Source organism: Coregonus lavaretus (assembly GCF_964263955.1).
Source record: "Coregonus lavaretus genome assembly, chromosome: 1".
NCBI lineage: Eukaryota > Metazoa > Chordata > Actinopteri > Salmoniformes > Salmonidae > Coregonus > Coregonus lavaretus.
Genome location: NC_139988.1, coordinates 69455530 through 69478659, shown reverse-complemented (window position 1 = coordinate 69478659; position 23130 = coordinate 69455530). Strand labels below are relative to the sequence as shown.

Below are 23130 nucleotides of genomic sequence, written 5' to 3'. Positions count from 1 at the left end.
GGAAACGGTGTGGCGAGCAAGCCCCCATCCACATCAACGGGGCTGCAGTGGAGCGGGTCAGGGGCTTCAAGTGCCTCGGTGTCCAAATCAATAAGGACTTAAAATGGTCCACACGCGCACAGTCGTGCTGAAGGCACAACATTGCCTGTTTCCCCTCAGGAGGTTGAAAATGTTTGGCGTGGGCCCTCGAAGTTCTACAGCTGCACCGTTGAGAGCATCTTGGTATGGCAACAGCACTGCTACAGAAGGTGGTGCGGACAGCCCAGTACATCACTGGGGCCGAGCTCCCTGCCAGCCAGGACCTCTATCAGGCGGGGTGAAAGGAAAGTCCGGAACATTGTTAGACTCTAGCCACCCAAGCCATAGACTGTTCTCTCTGCTTCCGCACATCAAGTGTGACACCAACAGGCTCCTGAACAGCTTCTATCCCCAAGCCATTTGGACTGCTAAAAAGCTAACAAAATGTCTACACGGACTGTCTGAGTTGACCCTTGTTTATTTTAAGTTTTGCGCTGTCTATGCACACACACAGGACTACGCACACTAACACAACACACACGCACGCCATTTTGCTCACACAACATGCATACACATTTATACTGACAACACAAACGCGCGCACACATTTACATTTAAATTTTAGTCATTTAGCAGACTTACAGTTAGTGCATACATAAAAAATGTTCATACCCCCTGTGGGAATCGAACCCACAACCCTGGCGTTGCAAACGCCATGCTCTATCAACTGAGCTACATCCCTGCCGGCCATTCCCTCCCCTACCCTGGACGACGCTGGGCCAATTGCGCGCCGCCCCATGGGTCTCCCGGTCCTGCCGGCTACGACAGAGCCTGGATTCAAACCAGGATCTCTAGTGGCACAGCTGCAGTGCCTTAGACCACTGCACCACTCGGGAGACTAGCATACAATCATATTCGCTGCTGCTACTCTGTTTACCATATATCGAGATGCCTAGTCACCTTACCCCTATACATACAGTATCTACCTCTATCGCGTCAGTATACCTGCACATTGTAAATATGGAATTGGAAATTACCCTGTATATAGCTTACTTCTCGTCTTTTTATTTGTGTTTTTGTTCTACCTTATTTGTATTACTACATTTATATTGATTACTGCATTGTTGGGTTTAGCGCTAGCAAGAAAGTAATTTCACTGTACCTGTGCACGTTACATAACTTGAAATTGTGTTTTCCAGGCCTGGAAAAGTTTCGGAAAATTATAATCTTAAATTTAGGAAAAGTCATGGAAAGTAACTTCATAATTTCTGTTAATGTAATTTATTTAAGCAGAGTTCTTTTTATATTTGATCAATGAAATAAAAATCAAATCAGCCAGGCTCGGAATTACACGTTTGCGCGCATCACCTGCATGTGTGTGAGACGAGTGGGCTGTAGCTCAAGGAGAGAGCGAGACAGTCGGACATTGCAGCAGCAGGTAGGCCTAGCCTATAAAATATAAGAGAAAAGACTAAGTACCCAATTCAAAACATATCTTGTACCCTCTAGTTAACTGTTTAGCTATTATTAGCATGCGTGGATGTTTTCATTATGTCATGTCCCAAAAAACCCACACTCTCACCAATAAGGCCGTAAAAAGTTGATGTACTTACTTGACTGATTAATTTAAACAATTATTTTTGACGGAACCAACGATTCACTTCGCCAATGTATTATTTTGTATTCGGTTCAATCACAGTGAATCTAATCATGTGAATCGCGAAAAGTGATTTTAAGAAAACATTTTTAGCCCTTTGAATTATGTGGCTTCAACTTGTTTTGTACTGTGCCTTCGGAAAGTATTCAGACCCCACATTTTGTTACGGATAAAATCCTCAGCAATTTACACACAATACCCCATAACGACAAAGCATAAACTGTTTTTTATCATTTTTAGCAAATGTTTATTTACATAAGTATTTGGACCCTTTGCTATGAGACTCGAAATTGAGCTCAGATGCATCATGTTTCCATTGATCATCCTTGAGATGCTTCTACGACTTGATTGGAGTCCGTCTGTGATAAAGTAAATTGATTGGACATGATTTGGAAAGGCACACACCTGTCTATATAAGGTCCCACAATTGACAGTGCATGTCAGAGCAAAAACCAAGCCATGAGGTCGAAGGAATTGTCCGTAGATCTCCGAGACAGGATTGTGTCGAGGCACAAATCTGAGTAAGGGTACCAAAAAAATGTCTGCAGCGTTGAAGGCCCCCAAGAACACAGTGGCCTCCATCATTCTTAAATGGAAGAAGTTTGGAACCACCAAGACTCTTCCTAGCGCTGGCCGCCCGGCCAAACTGAGCAACCGGGGGAGAAGGGCCTTGGTCAGGGAGGTGACCATGAACCCGATGGTCACTCACAGAGCTCTAGAGTTCCTCTGTGGGGATGGGAGAACCTTTCAGAAGGACAGCCATCTCTGCAGCACCCCACCATTCAAGCCTTTTATGGTAGAGTGGCCAGACGGAAGCCGCCACTCAGTAAAAGGCACATGACGGCCTGCTTGGAGTTAAAGACTTAAAGACTCTCAGACAATGAGAAACAAGATTCTCTGGTCTGACCACAACACTTTCACCCAGTTCTCCTCGGAATCATTCAGATGTTCATTGGCAAGCTTCAGACGGGCCTTTATATGTGCTTTCTTGAGCAGGGGGACCTTGCAGGATTTCAGTCCTTCACGGCATAGTGTGTTACCAATTGTTTTCTTGGTGACTATGGTCCCAGCTGCCTTGAGATCATTGACAAGATCCTTCCGTGTATTCTAGGCGGATTCCTCACCGGTGAGATCTTGCATGGAGCCCCAGGCCGATGGAGATTGACAGTTCTTTTGTGTTTCTTCCATTTGCGAATAATCGCACCAACTGTTGTCACCTTCTCACCAAGCTGCTTGGCGATGGTCTTGTTGCCCATTCCAGCCTTGTGTAGGTCTACAATCTTGTCCCTGACATCCTTGGAGAGCTCTTTGGTCTTGGCCATGGTGGAGAGTTTGGAATCTGATTGATTGATTGCTTCTGTGGACAGGTGTCTTTTATACAGGTAAAAAGCTGAGATTAGGAGCACTCCCTTTAAGAGTGTGCTCCTAATCTCAGCTCGTTACCTGTATAAAAGACACCTGGGAGCCAGAAATCTTTCTGATTGAGAGGGGGTCATATACTTATTTCCCTCATTAAAATGCAAATCAATTTAACATTTTTGACATGCGTTTTTCTGGATTTTTTTGTTGTTATGCTGTCTCTCACTGTTCAAATAAACCTACCATTAAAATTATAGACTGATCATTTTTGTCAGTGGGCAAACGTACAAAATCAGCAGGGGATCAAATACTTTTTTACCTCACTGTAGATACACCTCCAGTTGTTGGTCATGGAAATTTGGTGAAAAGTCATAAGTCCATCTGTCAAAATAAATCCTTAAGTCACTTCCACTGTATTTTCCCGCTAGTCACCAGTGTGACAAGACATTTTCATATACTGCGAGCATCATGTATTCTATGTATTGAATATATAGAGCGGCAGGTAGCCTAGAGGTTAGAGCGTTGAGCCAGTAACCGAAAGGATGCTGGTTCTAATACCCGAGCCGAGAAGGTGTGCCCTTGAGCAAGGCACTTAACCCTAATTTGTGACAGTTTTTAAGAAATCTCAATTTAAAAAAGCACATATGTAAACTAAACCCTTTAAACATTTTGTATTTACAAATAAATAATTGTTTTAATTTCAACAATGTATTTTTATGCTGTTAAAAGTACACCGTGGTGAGATGCTCGTGGTCTGGTGACCGTTTTAATAAATCATATGAAACGATCATTCTCTAAATCAGTTTTTCCCAACTCCTTGAGTACCTCCAACAGCACACGTTGTTTTAGCCCGGGACAAGCACACCTGATTAAATTGTCAACTAATCATCAAGCCCTCAATGAGTTGAATCAGGTGAGTTTGTCCGGGGCAACAACAAAAATGTGTGGTGTTGACGGTACTCGAGGGCTGGAGTTGAAATACACTGCTCTAAATGATACTAGACACCATAATAATGCATAATATGACGCATTAGTTGAAGTACAACTTTAACTTCTCTAGAGTTTAAAGTACTAACGTTTTGTGCGGTCGCTATTGTGACTCATGGGATTAAATGGATAAATAAACAAGTGACTTTTGGTGCGTCCCTTCCCAGGTCCCGAGAACCAGCGCTGTCCTGTGCAGCTGCAGGGTCAACCCCTCCTCCTGTGTGACATGCGGGGGTCGCCCCAGCGCCCCCAGAGAAGACCCCCAGTACGAGCTGCCCTCCCTGGAGCGCTTGTCCCACCTGGACCCGGGCGTCCACCCCATCCTCTCCCTCCCTGATGGTAAGGAGCCAGGAGCATAGAACCATAATCTATTTTTATTATGTTTGTATTAGCCAGGAGCCAGCACTGTACAGACTGATACCATACACTCCATATATCTCTGTGCCCCTGCTTGGCCTGTTACGAAAGTGGTGTGGGTGTATACTGGTCGAAATACAAATTATTTCACAAACGTGAGTCATTTTTGTCCATTGCGTTGTCACTATTCCTGATATTTTTGTTAGCTAGCTGCGGTTGTTAGCAGCTAAGCAAGCTAGCTGCTACCTATATCAGTCAAAACGGCTTACTAGATTTCATCTTGTCATCCAACTTTTAGCTACAAACCACAGGATTTGAAATGGAATGGAATGGCGAGATGGTTGTGTGGAGGATATGCTTTGACTTGCTTTCTTGTTGGCTAGCTAAGTTAGCCGCGATAGCTAGCTAGCATGCTAGCTAACTGCTTTTCACATGCCAACTCTTACAAACTACATTTGAAATAGTGACTGGCGAGATAGTTGTTGTTGTTGCTTTGTCTTTTTTGGTGTGGATTGCTTGGGTTGCTGCTAGCTTGTTTGCAGTGTGCACACCTGAGCCTGTCTCCCCTAGTCTCCTTCTCTCCACCATAGAGTTTGAAGAAAAAATGTAAAGCTGTTGGACATTTGCACAATACTGGTCTTCAACAAATCAGACTGGCCTGTCTCGGCTAAAGAGCATCATGTTACAACCATTAAAAAAATAAACCGTTTGAGATGGGGTTTTAATGAATGGTTCTTCACTACTTTATGCTTTGGCCACAACTACAAGTAAAGGACGAGTCAACATCAATTCAAGTTTTTAGAATTAGCTTTTTTTTGTTGATTTTCAGTTACTTTAAGCCTTCCAAAACTAAAGGCCTGTCCTCAGTGGCTTTTGGTTATTTCAACTCGTGACTTTTTAACATGACATTTAGGCTAATTTGCTTCAAACCTGACAATGTGCTTCTGAACTAGTCTAGTTTGTTTACCTGCCACCCCACAGAAAAAGGAGAAAAGGTGAGGGAGCTTCAGCTTAAAAACTGTAAATAAATGTGGATATCTCTTTAGCTAACCTGGCTAACTGTAACTTTCTCTACACGCTCTCGTAATGTTGCTTAATGCCTCCTAACAAGGTGACTCCAGTAATGTAAACATATTGCCGTTTATGACGTAACCACCTTTAGTGGTTCAGACTAGTTGACTGCCATTCCAGAAGCACCTTGCTTGTATTAGTTTTCATTTTCACCTCCCTACTGTACAATTTATCATCATGGAGAGTGTGAAACAGCCTATGTTTTATATAAACCCCTCCATTCCTCCACTCACCTTGTCCCTTTTTCCTTCTCTCCTCTGCACCGACCATATCTTCTCGTGGATAACAGTGAGTGTGCGTTTCTCTCCTTAGATGTGTGTATGAGCCTGCGGCTGCAGCAGGTGATGAAGAGCCACTGGCAGGGCAAGGCCCCCGAGAGAACCAAGCCCCTCAAGAAGCTCTCGCTCAAACACAAGCTCTCCTCCAAAGACAAGCACATCAAGCTGGCCAACTCGCTCATGGCACACAGTGAGTATATGCGGGCAGAAGCACACACACATATATGACGCAATCCAATACACACCTAGTGTAGTCATACACACCTACTTATATACTTATGCACACAACCTTTGGAAAGCAAGGTGTTTTCCACAAACAGTCAGGGAGTACACATATGACCCCTTGTGGACACAAAGATACACACCCACTCGCACACATATATGGGCACCAAAAGGAGATAAACACAGCCTTTGGAAATCAACTTGTCAGCCATAGTCGAGTATACACAAGGACTTTTGTCACATTTGTTTTTTATTTTACCAGAATGTCTCTTGCCACACACACACCACCCTAGCTGTGTAGAATTAAAATCCCCTGACCAGTTTCTCTCCCCTCACCCCACAGGACTGTCTCACTATAAGAGCCGGGCTGAGAAGCTGCAGCGACGACAACACCACCACCTGGAGGGCAACTGTGGGGTGCTGAGCGCCGCCAGGCTGGAGGGCCAGTCCCTCTGTAAGGCCGAGCGGCTTCTGCACGGCCTCCCCTCACCCTCCACAGGGCCCTATGACCGGGGCTACAGTCGCAAGAGGCCCCGAGAGCACTTGCTGGACAGGACCCACGGCTGTGAGTTAACCACACTACTCAGAAGAACCCGACCTGGGTGAAATACTTAAGCTGTGTTTAATCAGCTTGCCAGGTGCAATGGAATCAATGGACTAGTCCCAAAAGTGCAAATCCCAAACTAAATCAAGCTCCTCTCATGTACTTCTGAGTACTTGAAAGCATCATTTGACATAGGTTATGTATTTGACCCAAGTCTGCTCCGAACACACAATCTGCTATCCATTTACAATGCAAAAGATGTCATAACAATCATGACTAGTTGTCAATCTCTCTTTTCCCCTTTCTCTTCCAGCCACCCCAAAGCTCTTCCTGGACTCGGGCAGCCCCTGCTCGTCCTTGGCCAGCCTGCACTCGTCCCTCCACAGCCCCTCGCTAACCCGCCAGCTGTCCACCTCTTCGGAGAGCTCCATCCCCATGGGCCCCAACAGCTTCAGCTTCTCCAACACAACCGTAAGATCATCACAGCTTCTATTGACCGTGTGTGTGGCCTAGGTGGATCATGAATGTTCAGATAAAATATGCATTTTGTATAACGTGATTTTCTGTCATGTAGAATTGGGCATCATATCAGTTCTGTTAATTCCATTTCTATCTGCACTGTTCTGAATGTTTCCCCTCACTAAATACAAACCATACCTGTTCATAATTGACTGGATAAATAGCTGTATGAATAAAGATTAAATTAAATAAATAAACCTCTGCTCCCCCTCAGCAGCCCATCCGGAGGAGGCGAGGCGAGAGCTCCTTTGACATCAACAACATTGTGATCCCCATGTCTGTGGCGGCCACCACGCGCGTAGAGAAACTACAGTACAAAGAGATCGTCACCCCGAATTGGCGCGAAGTAGACATTTTCTCCCAGCCAATGGCAGAAGAGGAGAACGACACAGAGGTAAGATGTTGCTTCATTCCTAAGCCCTGCTTTGGGAACTGCCATGTATTTTGAATGACCAACATTTTACCTTGCTTCGTTCTTTTAACTCTTTATGGATCAAAGAGTCCTATTTAAATAACACATTTCTGTGTGTGTAGATGGAGGATCTCTCAGACGCGGCCTTCTCCCAGCTCCACCAGCCATGCCAGGATCAGGAACGTTCCCGCTGGACCTGGATGGCCCTGGCCCCCGCCAAGAGGAGGGGCAGTAGGTCAGTAGGGGGCGCCTACAGTACACCCAACACGCACTCATACACAGCACAGTACCTCATCTCCACTGCCATACTCAGTTTAGATAAATGTTCTCTACTTACTACATCTGTGACCTATTTGATCAATGTCAACACATCATTTAGTTGGAAATATTTTAGAGTGGGGTCTTTGCACATTGTCAATATGCACTGAGTGTACAAAACATTAGGAACACCTGCTCTTTCCATGGCATAGATTGACCAGGTGAAAGCTATGATCCCTTGTTGATGTCACCTGTTAAATCCACTTCAATCAGTGTAGATGAAGGGGAGGGGACAGGTTAAAGGATTTTTAAGCCTTGAGACAATCAAGACATGGATTGTGTATGTGTGCCATTGAGAGTGAATGGGAAATACAAGAGATTTAAGTGCCTTTGAACGGGGTATAGTAGTAGGTGCTAGGTGCACCGGTTTGAGTGTGTCAAGAACTGCAACGTTGCTGGGTTTTTCACGCTCAACAGTTTCTCGTGTGTATCAAGAATGGTCCACCACCCAAAGGACATCCAGCCAACTTGACACAACTGTGGGAAGCATTGGAGTCAACATGGGACAGCATCCCTGTGGAACGCTTTCGACACCTTGTAGAGTCCATGCCCCGACAAATTTGAGGCTGTTCCACTAAAAGTTAATGATCACTTGATAAATGAGAAAGAATGGGTGCTCTATAAAGAAGTGGTAGGTTAGTAACTTGGTAGTTAAGTTTGTTCTCTATTTGTGGCACATTTCCTGTGTTCTACAGTCCACTCACACCACAACCTTTGACCCTCAGGTCGTACAAGTCCATGGACGGCAGGACCACACCGCTGCTGTGCAGCACCAACCCGCCCACTCCCCAGCCGGCGTCCCCCGACCCAGGACACTGCCCCCTGCTGAATGACTACAGCCACGTGGCCTCGCCCATAAGCCCAGACGCCACCTCCAACCCCTACACACCGTGCTCACGCGACTCCCACCGCCTGCTGTCCAGTGAGGACACGCGCTGCTCCACACCTGACTTCACCTTCGAGGAGAGGGTGAGGATGAGTGTAACAACACAAAAACAGACACACATACGCACACAAAGAATAACAGCACCTGGTCTTCGAGTCACTGTGCCCAATAGTTTTCATGTTGTGATGACGACATGATATTCAGACATGGGAAAGCAGTCACAAGTTATAGCAGTTATATTGACCCTAGAAGACTAGGACGTTGCTGTACATTCTGAGCTCTCATTTGGTGAATGTTGGAAAGTGAAGAGCGAGAACAATCTTTTTGATCAATTTGCATCATTAGATTAACTTGATTAACAAATTGTTGATTTCATGGTTTTCAGTTGTACTTAAATTGACCCAATGATTTCCCCGAAACAGACGGTGGCCCCGTGGGAGCATCGAAATTTCCCCCTGCCCGAGGACCCCGCTCCGGAGCCCGAGGTGGAGGGGGAAGATGAGAGGAGGAGTTCGCGAGAGCGCAGCGTCTCGTGTTGCCCGTCGACAAGCTACGACACAGATAGCCCCTTGCCTTATGATGACGACGCCCCCAAACAGAAGGGCCATGCCCACCAATGAATGACTGACAGGCCGAGGTGCTCCTCAACCCCTACCCCTCTCTGGCATTAACAAGCAGAACCTCAAAAACGAAGAGAAAAAAAAGGCTATTAAAAGGATTCCTGTTTGATATTCAAACACCAGTCTAATACTATTTCACAGTTTTTAGTGAATATTATACGGAAGATGGAAGCCTTTCCCGACACTCTTGATGTTACAAAAATATTTTCTGTTGTAGGCTAAAACTTTGTACATGGGGCTTAGTGGTGTTCCATATGTGGTGTGTACACTTGTAGCGCACTATGTAGCCAACTCCTCAAAGTATGGCCAAAGGGTGTTTTTCTATTGACTAGTTTGCTTGTATTTCCCATGTACATTTTCTAGTGGCGTGACAAATAACAAAACAAGAAAAAAAATCTCATACTCCCCCAATTAACAGGTACATTTGGGATGTTGTGTGTGTCCTTTTTTCTCTAGGGTGGGCATTAGAAATCGTGGAGCACATCTTCTTTCATTGCCAAGTAGATTTGTTGGGTTGCTTGTCTTTTTTTGTTTGTCATTCCTTTCCTGACACTTTTTTTTATATTGTCTGTTCAACTAAGTCTTTCTTTTTGTGTTTTGGACAGTAATCATTCCTTTAGAAAATCTCTTTGCAGAGCACCCTGCGCCTCTGATCCCGCTGAGCTCTCGCTGTCTTGTTTGCTAGAGTGACTGCGGTAGAGACGAACCAGGGTGTCCTAAGCACTTGTCCAACCTACAGGGAGCACTACCACATGCTAAACCATGCTAATCAAATCACCATAGAACAGGAACTTGCCACACAGGGAAAGGAAGTGGATGATGATCGGGGATGACCCTACCATCGGTTTAGTTTACTTTCTCTTTTCCTCAGATGATCATTGGTGTATTATGTCAACATATTCAAATTTATTTCAAATGGTAAAATCACATAGGTAATATTTTTCATTTTGTTTTCCGGACATTGGTATGAGGCTACATGCTGGTGATTTATTGGAAAATGTTTGTTGATAATTAAGTTGTTTCTGGTTCAACTTGACAAGAATAAGTGTGTTCCATATGTAGCAGCTCTTTGCTAGAAGCAACCCAGACCTCAGGTTTGATAGTTTTTAAGGGAATATTTCTAATGCTGAGAACATATTTGCCCCCCTCAGAAGATCGATCTGATCTAAAGAGACTACTCTGTTGCAGAATGTGTGTTTCTGTTGCCACCCCACAATGTCATAACCACACAACCATTTCCCCTCGTAACTAATTGCTATGCAAAATCTATGGTTGTATAATTTTACACCTGTTTTTACGCCACAGTCATTCAATCCCTGTACTTTGTTTTGTAGTTAAAGCAAGATGTAAATGTACTGGTCCAATTGTTGCAGCAGTTAACCTAATCAAAGGCAGAATTGTTTTTGTAAATAGTACCATTAAAACATTTGTTAAACTTGGGATAATTGTCAGTGTTCTCATTAACTTTCTCACACGTTATCTATAGGAAAACATTGCACAGGTTTACTACAACTTTGTGTAATGGTTGATGTCAACTCCGATCAAATTAAGATGTACGTCCCTGATCTAGAAGCTGCAAGGGGACGTGCCTCTAAAGTACCATGGCCATTAACGCTCATGAATGCACAGACGTTGACCGTAAATGAGAAATGCTTATCTTTGAAAGGTGAAAAAACATTTTTATGGACAAATAGCTGATATAATAAAGCAGTTTCTGCTGTTTCAAACTCCTCTGTTCAGTATTGTAGTCATTAGATAACATTTTGTCAGTGGTGTAAAGTACTTAAGTAAAAATACTTTATAAAGTACTTTTTTGCTATCTGTACTTTACTATTTATATTTTTGACAACTTTTACTTCACTACATTCCTAAAGAAAGTAATGTTATTTTTACTCCATTTTCCCTGACACCCAAAAGTATTTGTTACATTTGGAATGCTTAGCAGGACAGGAAAATGGTCCAATTCACGCACTTCTCAAGAGAACATCCCTGGTCATCCCTACTGCCTCTGATCTGGCGGACTCACTAAACACAAATGCTTCGTTTGTAAATTATCTCTGAGTGTTGGAGTGTGCCCCTGGCTATCCGTAAATAAATAAAATAAAAATAAAATGGTTCTGTCTTGTTTGTTTAATATAAGGAAGGTGAAATGATTTATACTTTTGATTCTTAAGTATTTTAGCAATTACATTTACTGTTGATACTTAAGTATATTTAAAAACAAATAATTGTAGACTTTTCCTCAAGTAGTATTTTGCTGGTTGACTTGAGTAGTTTTCTATTAAGGTATCTTTACTTTTACTAAAGTATGACAATTGGGTACTTTTTCCACCACTGCAATTTCTGAACATGATTTGTGGCAATGAAGGAGGCAAATGCTTCTTTGTTGTAAAACTAAATTGTACTCTTTGTACACCATGTACCTTGGTGAAGAAACTGGGAAGACAGAATCAGAATGTATTTTAGCTTAGTGAATGTGCCACGTCCACAAACCATCTGCCAATGACCTCATGCCTATCACCGCCACCCTCATTAAAGGAGATAAAGGGGTAGGACCGACTGCCTGCCTCCCAGCTCTTCTCACAGTCCCAGAGCTTCAGTGCAGACCCTAAGACCATACTTCATCCTATTACCCACCTCGTGACGGAGAGAAACATCTTCACCATGTCAACGCTTCTTAATTTAGTCTGTACCCTTAGCCTGGCTCTAGCTGCCATGCAGGGCACTTCCTTAACTGACCAGGATGCATATTAGCCCCAGAAACCCTGCCAAAGTGGTTGGGAAATCTTCAGCCGCTGCTTTAAGCCCTTCTCCACACGATTGACCTGGGCTGACGCAGAGTTGCATTACCTGACCCACGGGACGAACCTGGCCTCAGTGCACAGTTCTGAAGAGTACGAGTTCATCAGCAAGCCCTGCAAAGAGGACCGACTGGATAGGCTGAGTGATCTCCACAAGAAAGGTGCTTGGATTTGATCTGACAGGACCATGGTGGACTTCGTCAACTCTAATCCAAAATAGCCTAATAATGAGAGAGGAATGGAACACTGTTGTCACAAACTGGGGTGGAGGTGCCGGTACCAAAGCCGGTAGGTGGAATGATCTCTCCTGCAAGAACACGTTTCCCTTTGTCTGCGCCAAACGTATCCTCTGAACCTGACTGTCCTGAGACTTTGATAGTGGACAAAATGCCATAATTTTCTTTAATAAAACACCTTTCATCTCACAGGAAAATATGTACGAATTGTTGGTATTCCTATAAGATTTCTTACATTTTAACGACGTCTGTCCATGCACGATATCTGAGTTTACTGAAGCATGTCCCCATGGAGCATCCAGACTGAAATGCTTCATTTAGGACTCAGTACACATGCAATATTTCCATAACATACCATATTTTAGAACACTTCCTAGTATACACCAATCAATAGTAAACCCTTCATAATTCAGAGAGAATTGTGTCCTCGTTATTGTATCTGGTAATGGTGTACACAAGGCCTAAGTGTGGCCTGGCAGTCAATATTTGTATCAAAGTTTGACTGATGTTTCAGTATTGGAGAACATATTGAGACTGTTGAGAACATATCTGTTTTTTGCACCGCATCTGCCGATGTCGCACTTCCTCATCTGCAGTGAAAGGTTGCAGAGCTAGAGCAGTGTTTGTCAGGCCATGAGACATCCCGAAAATCGGTCTTCTCACTAAATCGTCTGTAGTGTCCGAACAGTTTGGTACTTCATTCAAAATCAAATAGCTAAATTATTATTGGTATTACCTTAATAAAACAATTCAATATGTTAGCTTAGACTGTAGAGGGTTTAGGGATAGTTAACCACAAAATGTACGTTTGACTGATGCCTCAGTATTGGAAATAACAGTGCGAGTTAAAGGGATAGTTGACCACAAACATTTGTCAGATGTTTTCGCTGTCAGTAATGTGAACCAGAGATTTCAGAGCGAAGGACAAAACATGGTTTAACAGTTTATTTTTAAATTCACAGCGACAAGAATCATCATACACCAGTTATTGATAAAATGCACAATAACAATATCAACAATCACATTTTCCACACAACTGTACAGCGGCAAAAATAACAAAAGGGTGATGATGAAATGTATTACTGCAAACCCTTTCCATTGACCTCAGGACAGAGGCTAGCGGAGAGGACCACCAAAAAACCCACTTTTTCCCTTGAATACTGATAATGTTAGTACTGGAACTTATCAGTACCTGCCCTCCAACATATTAGTCCCAGTAATCCACACAGAATACAGTGCACATACCCATTTAACACATTCAAACAAATGTTGTCCATTATGATGAAAAGTAACCAACAGTTTAGCATGCAGATTGTAGTGTTGCAAGCACACCTTTTCTCTAATGCCCTGGCCAGTTCTGAGTCCTCAATTAAATATATATTGGCAATACAAGTCAACCATACACATACACTGGAAAATCTTATGTTATCAATGCACCTTAATCTCCACATAACGGAAAGGGTTGCCTTTTGGGTTCTATTCCCTCGCACTAATACCTACGTGTATCCTTATATAGACAAATCAGATATTACAGGATATTCAATGAAAGCACAGTGTAAAAGGAGAGGCAGACCGCTTACTCTTACATGAAATGCATGCAAGGACTTTTTAGATGGTATGTTTGCTCGGAGTTAGGAAGGCAATCAATGATGAGAATAATATAGTGGTGATTGGTGAACCACCGTGGGTTTACATTAGGATAAAACACTTCTTACGTATTTGAACATATGAGACAGTTTCGTAAATTTTCGTCGTATACGTTTCAGGGAAAGGACCACAGCTTTATAACCCGTGAGACAAGTTGAGGAAAGTGTGACGAGCATGCTCGTGCACAGGCAATTAGTAGGCCTAAATCTAAATATATCCGAAAGGTACCTTGCTCCATGTAACAGATGGTTAAACATTTTAGGGTAAAAAATGTGAGTGAGCAATATGACATCATCACATACAGTGGGGCAACTTCCTGCTTACAAAAATCAATTAACAACATAATGCTAATCTGCCAAGACTGCCAATTGGCTCCTCCCAATGTGGACATACCTCAAGGGAGGGTGCAAACCTGAAAGAACCAATAGGGGCAGTCTTGGGCGATTGGAATTCAGTTGTTGCTTATGGTGCGTTCAAGACAACTCGGAACTAGGAAATCTCTGACCTCCGACTTCAACGCACTCAAGACAACTGGGAACTCTGAAAGGAAACAGCACTGACTTGAAAACATTAGATTTGAACCAACCGTCATCCAACTCGGAATTACAATTCAGAAATTCGGGCATCATCCTAGAGCTCCGACTTCTCTGACCTGAAGATCACTGACATCACGATTTTCCAGTTGTCTTGAACACACTATTATGGTTGTGTTCCCCTGCTCAGGCGTTGGATAGCATCAACCAAAGGTTGCATGCCACATCATTGACTGTGCAGTCGGGCACCAGATTGCTATATCATATGATGTGTTTAGCTGATAGTTAAACACCTATAGATGCATTGTGAGATCTGGCAGGTGTCTGCAATGTAGTCGGGCAGAAACTCAACCATCGTGCGCAAGCAGGAAGTTGCCCCACTGCGTCTACCTTTAATATCTTGGGACAAGCTATGTTTTTTGTGCATGTTTTTACGTTAATTTCACTACATGCGTTGCAGAGTTTATTATGATAAATATAACCGATTTCTTCATGTCACTTCAGCAATTTTTCTTCTGTGTTTTGACTTTCCTTTGACTGCCTGTTTTGTCAGTATTTTCTATTGACTTTTGGTTCTAGTACTTGGCTGCTCAACTGACTATGAGGCAGTTAGCCTATACATTTTACAAAGCCATGTCCATTAAATTGAAAGTTCAGAAAGCGTTGTTACTGTGATCTAAAGCTAAATTAGTGAAAAATTAGGCATCAGTCCCTGACTGAAATGATGAGTCTTACGTTAAATGACACGACCCATAATTGGTTGGACAATTTGCCTGGCATAGCTAAGCCTGTTAATTTATACATTTAGTAACTCAGTATTCCCCTCTAATTGATGTCTTCTTCTTTAGAACATTAACAAATAGTTTGTCTCTAGTAGCCTACATACGTTAAATGTAAACTGCCACACCGCATAAGACAAAAGCTGAAACGCATTTACAATAGAGCCATAACAGAGTCAAATCAAAAAATAAATTAAAACTGACAGTAGCAGGCACAATACAAATGTTTCCATATCAAATACATGTCATATCCACAGAATACAATTAGAAACGCGTGTGCCCAACACAAACCAAAGTTTCTACGCTAACCATTCTGTATCTCTCTTCTTTTGTCTATAAAGGAAATGTTTACCTCTAAACTATACTACCTTGGTATGCAGTGTATAGAGTCACCCAAAGCAGAGACAGCAGGTTGGGGAGGTCTAAAAGCATTTTACTGTCTGAATGAGAGCTTTTGCTACATTAGCCCACCTTTCCTCACCACTTCTTTGCCTTATACTACCCTGTAACTGGATGATGTGTTTTCTTATGTTCAATACGTTGTAAAAGTGGGCCCACTTCTCTCAAACCAATTTTTTCCATATCAAATAGCCATTCAGGAGACAGCCATCACAGATCATTTGCACATCAAAATGGCAATGTGTAAATGAAGTGCTTCAAATCGCAGTCATTGTGACAGTGAAATTATTTATTGAGTTAAAGTGAATTAAATATAGGTGAAGTTAAAATAAAATGTCCAGAAACACTTGCAAGAATCTGGTTTGTTTGGATGTTTTTTTTCTTTCTTTAAACTCCTAAACGGACATTTATACAAACGGTACAAATATTGACAACAAAAATAGATCAAGAGAGAAATTAAATAATCTAACTTGACCTACTTGAATCTATTTTTTATGACCTCTTTTCTAACAATAATGCATCAAGACGCATAGTCAGTGATGGAAGAGAAACAGTGATGGGTATAGCTAAAAAAGTCCTGTGAAAAGGAGGAGGAAGTCGACAGGCGTCACGACTCCTCTAAAGTGGGTGGTCGAAGTAGTGTGGTTGGTCAGGAGACTTCCGGTCGGCCATCGTGTGCCATCAGCCAATCACAAGCCTTGGCTGGCCAGCGAGGCAGATACCTGGTCGGCGAGTGTGGAGAGCTGCGGTGAGTCGGCCATGTTGATGGAGCCGGAGGAGGACAAGGTACTGAGCTGGTGGGACAGGGGGTCGTCTTCCAGGGAGATAATCTCGGCGCCGTGGTCAGTACGTGCCTTGGCCGTCTCACGGAACGTCAGCTTGTGGCTCTCAATCTGCCGATCGAAGAGAAGGTATATCATAAGGTATATAAGGTATCAGAATCACCTTTATTTTCACACACATGGAATTTGACTTAGTGAATTGGTGCTGCTAGTAATAGACAAAACAGACAGAATATAGAAAAAGGAATTTACACATCATCTACATGCACTATATACAATATAAATACAATAAACAGAACAATTACACATGATAGGACAGTATTAGCAAATTTACAGTTGATGCATTTTGTTGCAAATCACAAGTTAGCAAACAAAAACAGTAAACACACGAGCAGCGACCAAAACACTGTGGCTGCCTCACTGGGCACCAGCCGAAATCGACATGACTATACACACGGAGGTAATGGTTGCACTTTATTTTACTGTACATAAAATATTAGGTATATATTCTAATAAATTACCAATTTCGTTAAAATCTTTGAAGTAAGTAAATGAACTTACACATTGTTACAACAAAGTTTCCTATTAATACTAGGTAAATACCAGTGGAAAGAGTACGCATTCTGGGTGAACATCCTGACTCCTTTATTTGATGATGCTAATCTCATCCACATACTGTAACTTTCAAGGGCAAAATAATGTATTTTCTGGCCAAATTGCCATTTATTGCACAGAATATGTATGCAATCAATGACTTTCCTTGGGTTCGAACCAAAAAGATCAAACATACAGTAATAAATGTTTGTTTTCAGACTATTCTGATAATGTTTTCAGACTATTCTGATAATATTATGGCACCCTATGGTGGTAAAGAGGTGAAAGAGGTTAATTGAAGCGTTAGATGTGAGCTGCCTGCTCCTGAAATTTGGTGTCTGCATTTTGAAAATGGTGTCCATTCGCCTTGACAGGGATGCATTATAAACTTTCAATATCCAAGATATACTGCAGTGTACACACAACATTCCACGCATTCTCCCTGCTTGGCACCGGTGGATGTGGTGTACTTACTGGAGTCCTCAATCTTTATGAGCGGGTTCATCAGGATGGGTGTGATGTGTGCTGAGGGGAGGGGCTGGGGTGACTGTGGGGGGGTGTCGGCAGGGGAAGGGCAGTACGTGCCCCTGTTTGATGGGCTGTCTTTGAGGCTGCCTCCTGCTTCCTTCCCCTTCTCTCTCTACAGAGGACACCCAGCGATGGGGGGAAGATTACATAAAAATGCAACAAAAACATGTGACGGGAACAACATAAAAAATACAAATAAATAAAAAATATACAGTACCAGTCAAAGGTTTGGACACACCTACTCGTTCAAGGGTTTTTCTTTATTTTTGTACTATTTTCTACATTGTAGAATAATAGTGAAGACATCAAAACTATGAAATAACACATATGGAATCATGTAGTAACCAAAAAAGTGTTAAACAAATCAAAATATATTTTATATTTGAGAATCTTCAAAGTAGCCACCCTTTGCCTTGAGGACAGCTTTGCACACCCTTGGCATTCTCTCAACCAGCTTCATGAGGTAGTCACCTGGAATGTATTTCAATTAACAGGTGTGCCTTGTTAAAAGTTAATTTGTGGAATTTTTTTCCTTCTTAATGCATTTGAGCCAATCAGTTGTGTTGTGACAAGGTAGGGTTGGTATACAGAAGATCAAGAAAGACCAAGTCCATTTTATGGCAAGAACAGCTCAAATAAACAAAGAGAAATGACAATCCATCATGACTTTAAGACATGAAGGTCAGTCAATCCGGAAAATGTCAAGAACTTTGAAAATGTCTTTATGTGCAGTCACAAAAATCATCAAGCACTATGATGAAACTGGCTCTCATGAGGACCGCCACAGGAAAGGAATACCCAGAGTTACCTCTGCTGCAGAGGATAAGCGTTAACTGCACCTCAGATTGCAACCCAAATAAATGCTTCACAGAGTTCAAGTAACAGACACATCTCAACATCATCTGTTCAGAAGAGACTGTGTGAAACCACTACTAAAGAGTTTTGGTTCCAACCGCCGTATCTTTGTGAGACGCAGAGTAGGTGAACGGAACATCTCCGCATGTGTGGTTCCCACCGTGAAGCATGGAGGAGGAGGTGTGATGGTGCTTTGCTTGGTTAGGCAAACCTAACCAGCATGGCTACCATAGCATTCTGCAGTGATACGCCATCCCATCTAGTTTGCTCTTAGTGGAACTATCATTTGTTTTTCAACAGGACAATGACCCAACACACCTCCAAGCTGTGTAAGGGCTATTTGACCAATAAATAGAGTGATGGAGTGCTGCATCAGATGACCTGGCCTCCACAATCACCCGACCTCAACCCAATTGAGATGGTTTGGGATGAGTTGGACTGCAGAGTGAAGGAAAAGCAGCCAACAAGTGCTCAGCATATGTGGGAACTCCTTCAAGACTGTTGGAAAAGCATTCCAGGTGAAGCTGGTTGAGAGAATGCCTAGAGTGTGCAAAGCTGTCATCAAGGCAAAGGGTGGTTACTTTAAAGAATCTCAAATATAAAATATATTTTGATTTGTTTAACACTTTTTTGTTACTACATGATTCCATATGTGTTATTTCATAGTTTTGATGTCTTCACTATTATTCTACAAAATAAAGAAAAACTCTGGAATGAGTAGGTGTGTCCAAACTTTTGACTCGCACTGTATATAATAATACTCACAAACAAACCAAGTGACAGGTGATGTAAGTAACAAAATATTTAGTTGGATGAAAATAAATAATTCAAGTAGATTAAAAAAAAGGTTGAAAATAAATTATGGAATGAGAACAGGGCAAGAAGCTTTCTATAGCTGTGATGTTACTAATGTGGCAGAGGCGAGGAACCCAGTTAGCTTAGATAAGAAAAGCAGCACTCAATACCAAATGGACTCCTAGACCCTACGCAATTGTGGAGATCTGAGAGGATTTGTCAGGTGCAACTAATATGGTAATAGCACCACCTTGCACTCTAATAGGCTACCATATTACTTGTACCAGTTAAAACCTCTCAGATTTATACAAGTGCATAGGGTGTTGGGTCTAGGGATCGATTTCAGATTGGGCCCAGGAAGCCAGGATTAAAGATTGTGGGTATTAACAGATAGCAGTGAGACGAAGTACACAGGGGAGGAGAGCGGATGAGAGAAGGGTAAGGAGAGCAGGCAGTTAGGCAGCCACAGTCACCCAGGACACCAATGCAGCCTTAGCCTATTTTCAATGAGACCTCTCACTATTCCTAACACTCATGTATGTCTTCAAAATGTCGTCAAATGCAGACAGGCAAACAAGATACAATCATTGATACTTTGAAGTATCAAAAGTACATACTGTGCATGTGTTTAGCCTAATGCAAGAACAAGCTAACAACAGCGCTGTTGGTCTATGTCAGGAGCAGCAATCTCTGTCAGTTCAGCCATGGGACCCCATAGCACTATGTTAGTATGTATGATTCATAAAGAAAAGATAGATTATCAAAGTAATATCTGTAATTTGTAACAAGGATGTATTTCCATTCCTTGCCATGTTACGGTTGCCTTGATCAAGACTGATTTTCACAGAGCATTTGCCAAGCAAGGTATTCAAATCGGGGGCTATGCCATAAAAGAAAAGCTCAGAGCAAGCAATAGAGAAGTTCTTCAGGAGAGAGGGAAAATATGATAAACATATCACTGATATTAGATGTGTAATCCAGGGACATACCTACTTTTCCCCTAAGGACCACTGTAAAGGGATGTTCCAGAATAATGTTTTGTAGTCTTACCCTCCTCTGTCCACCTCCGGCCACGTGCCCAATGTTGTCCATGGAGCCGATCTTTGATTGGACTTTGAAATCCAATTTCTCAGATTTTATCTCAACATTCCCACCACCTTATTACAGAAATGACAAAATGATACAATTGTTAAAAAGGCATTTACAGCTACCATGATTGACCTGTCTATAAACCATTTGTTGCCCCTCTGTGTCCTCTAGTCAGCTCGCTGGTGCCCCGCCTGCTGGATGTGAGCTAATTTGATAAAGAGAGGGAAATGGACACATGGGAGCAGCTAGCTATAGCTACAGAATTGTAACGTAATATGCAATGCTTCCATACACCGTGACAGTGGTGGTAGTGAAAAGCACCGTCAGGTACTTCCTGAACTTTCGACTTTGAAGGCACCGATGTCTTCTAAACTCCCATTGGTAGTTGCAGGTAGAACGTTGTAATTTAGAAAATGCTCCGTTATTAAATACATTTTTACTCAATGAAGTAATCCAACTTGGAGTATCTTTGTCTTCTCTTATTGGGTGTCCATCCCAAAGTGTTGCACTTCATGTGCACGACTCAGAAATCAAGCGCCGCTTTAAATGACACTCACCTGTCTTGATCAAAAACAGAAGACAGGGATACTCTAAAATGGCGATGTATACATTGTGGATGACTTCATTGAGCAAAGAATATATTTTTTTAAACTACCGATGGAAGTTTAGAAGACACCAAACCTAAGCGGAAGCATTAATGCTTTGAACCATCATAACTATATTGAAAAAATCCACCATGCATCAATTAAGGTTCAACATTTTATGGCCCCCTAAACTGGGTCTGTGCCCCACCTTGGCCACCCCATTCAAAATGTTCTGGACATGCCACTGGGGAGGGGAAGACTACTTTTGAAGTCTAAAAACTTATGACAAACTTTGATTCTGTAGTGTAATGTCCCTTTAAGATTAAGACTTACCTGGCTTGTGGTGGATGTTGGCTGTAGAACCGCATTTTGATTTAACATTGCTCAGGTCAATCTTTTTGTGGACTATTTGAACCTGTGCAGGGAGATAAAAGAAAACAGAAAAATCTATACATATTATTTTATGAAATGTTTCCTCCAAGTAGAGGTCAGATGGTCGTTGGGGAGAGTAAAACTTTGTTAACAAGATACACATAAACACACACTATTACTGGACAATACCGATTGACTCAAAGTCAAGATCACCATGCTGATTTAATTGTATCATTTGAAACTCAATGAATACTTTAAATAGAGTGTTTTCAGTTTATTATGTATTCTCACATTTTATGCTGTCATTTATTTAGAATGCAAACTTTGTAGCTATATCTGAAATTGAGACATTGCTGTTATTTCTAATTGATACATACAGTTATTGCGTTATACAGTACATTGCCATTTGCCTTGGTCAAGTTTCTATCCAGAAGGGTTAAAGTTGCTTTTAGATCAACTCAATATTCAACAGCCAAGTTTCACAATCCAATCTCTGGATCTGAGGATCTGATGACCTCATCATATGCAGCCAGGCTCCCGGAGTGAAGGGCCCGGCTGGTGTCTCTCGACACAAAGCTCTTTGTCTCTCTTGAGTGAGGTCACTTATTTGCTGTTCACTACAATAGGCTGGCAACTCCAAGCAGAAGCATGGGACAGACACACTTTTGTTAATGGGCATTAAGGATGGCTTCTGTCCCATTTGATGCTTGTGTGCTTGACATTTGCAAGGATTTATTTCATTTTATGAAAAAAGCATACTACCAGATGCAAAACTCAGCTGATCAGTTTGGTCCCACTTATTAAGTACCCGGCCAAGTACTCCATGCATTTTATTTTAAGGTCAGGTTTATTTCATCAGCAAAACATAGAAAAACAGACAGGTACACATTCTCCAAAGGGGGGTGGGGAGAAACATCATTAAGCCTACTTTAGGTTGTCATGAGCATTACATAAGATTTCCTTGGTAGTTGCAGCTGATGTCATATGATATAACAGGGTCCTGACACAAACAGCAATTTAGGTCAGCTAGCTCATGAGCCAACTAGCTAGCTAGCTAGGGTTGGGTCAATTCAGGGAGTGAACTGAAATTAAAACTTAAATGATGAATATTGAAATTGGAATTTCAGTTTGCTTCCAGAATGGACTGAATTGAAATGGAATAGACACCTAACCATGATGCGTACCACTGCATGCAACATAAAAGTGTTGGACCATTTCACCAACATCTATTGTTATAATTATGTACAGCATATGACATGCTCATGACAGTTGATAGAGGCTTTATGACCACTTGTTAACACAACATATTAATATATCACAGTTGTAGTAGTGGGAGAGTTGTAGTCACACAGATTGGGACAGATTAACACAATCGAGACAGGGATTTCCGTGCAAAGGTGTTCGACTAGTTCCTTAGTGCAGATGCAAATTATCCCATTGGAAAGGGGAAGGGCTTTGGCAAAAGCTGTAATCTCTGCAGGGAGCCGTGGGTTCGTCCCTTTAGTACGGCCTACTCACATTGCCACCTCCGGGTGTATGTTTGATATTATCTTTGGAGCCACAGCGAGACTGGACATTGCTTACGTCCACCTTCTTTTCTAGTATTTGTACCTGGAAAAATGCAGATGTAGGGGAAGAGACTGTTATCCTTGAGCAATCAGAAAGCAGCACGGCTGCGTATGAGGACCATGGTAAAGGAGGCGAAACCAGAACTCTTGTAGGAATGTGAACATCGTATACAAAAATACATTTGACTGGTTGTAGGTAATGACAAGGGACCAGTAGAGAAGGAAAGGAACTTTTCAGGAACTTTTTTACCAACGTTTGCATCGATGATCATAACTGTAGAGTGACTCAAGACGCAGGAGGTATTGAGTTTATCCCTTAGT

General features: G+C 42.2%; 2 protein-coding genes across 3 annotated transcripts in view; one reads left to right on the top strand and one right to left on the bottom strand.

Moving 5' to 3' along the window:
* The window catches only part of kansl1a (KAT8 regulatory NSL complex subunit 1a), a 38744-nt gene extending 28857 nt beyond the window's left edge, over positions 1 to 9887 (top strand). The window contains exons 6-13 of one of the 2 annotated variants that reach the window (XM_084165628.1): positions 4188 to 4359; positions 5761 to 5916; positions 6292 to 6513; positions 6806 to 6963; positions 7229 to 7405; positions 7546 to 7658; positions 8467 to 8710; positions 9050 to 9887. In XM_084165628.1, coding sequence (XP_084021754.1) covers positions 4188 to 4359; positions 5761 to 5916; positions 6292 to 6513; positions 6806 to 6963; positions 7229 to 7405; positions 7546 to 7658; positions 8467 to 8710; positions 9050 to 9247 — 1440 coding nt within the window. In that variant the 3' untranslated portion in view covers positions 9248 to 9887. Of the gene's footprint in view, positions 1 to 4187; positions 4360 to 5760; positions 5917 to 6291; positions 6514 to 6805; positions 6964 to 7225; positions 7406 to 7545; positions 7659 to 8466; positions 8711 to 9049 lie in introns of both variants that reach the window. The other variant, XM_084165627.1, reaches the window with a different exon arrangement.
* A 3327-nt stretch (positions 9888 to 13214) lies between these two features.
* mapta (microtubule-associated protein tau a) overlaps positions 13215 to 23130 on the bottom strand; it is a 36910-nt gene continuing 26994 nt past the window's right edge. Inside the window, exons 13-17 of the mRNA XM_084163818.1 lie at positions 22760 to 22852; positions 21203 to 21284; positions 20247 to 20353; positions 14872 to 16535; positions 13215 to 14243 (exon numbers count right to left, since the gene is read on the bottom strand). Of these exons, the coding sequence (XP_084019944.1) occupies positions 16332 to 16535; positions 20247 to 20353; positions 21203 to 21284; positions 22760 to 22852 (486 nt within the window). The 3' untranslated portion in view covers positions 13215 to 14243; positions 14872 to 16331. The remainder of the gene's footprint in view (positions 14244 to 14871; positions 16536 to 20246; positions 20354 to 21202; positions 21285 to 22759; positions 22853 to 23130) is intronic.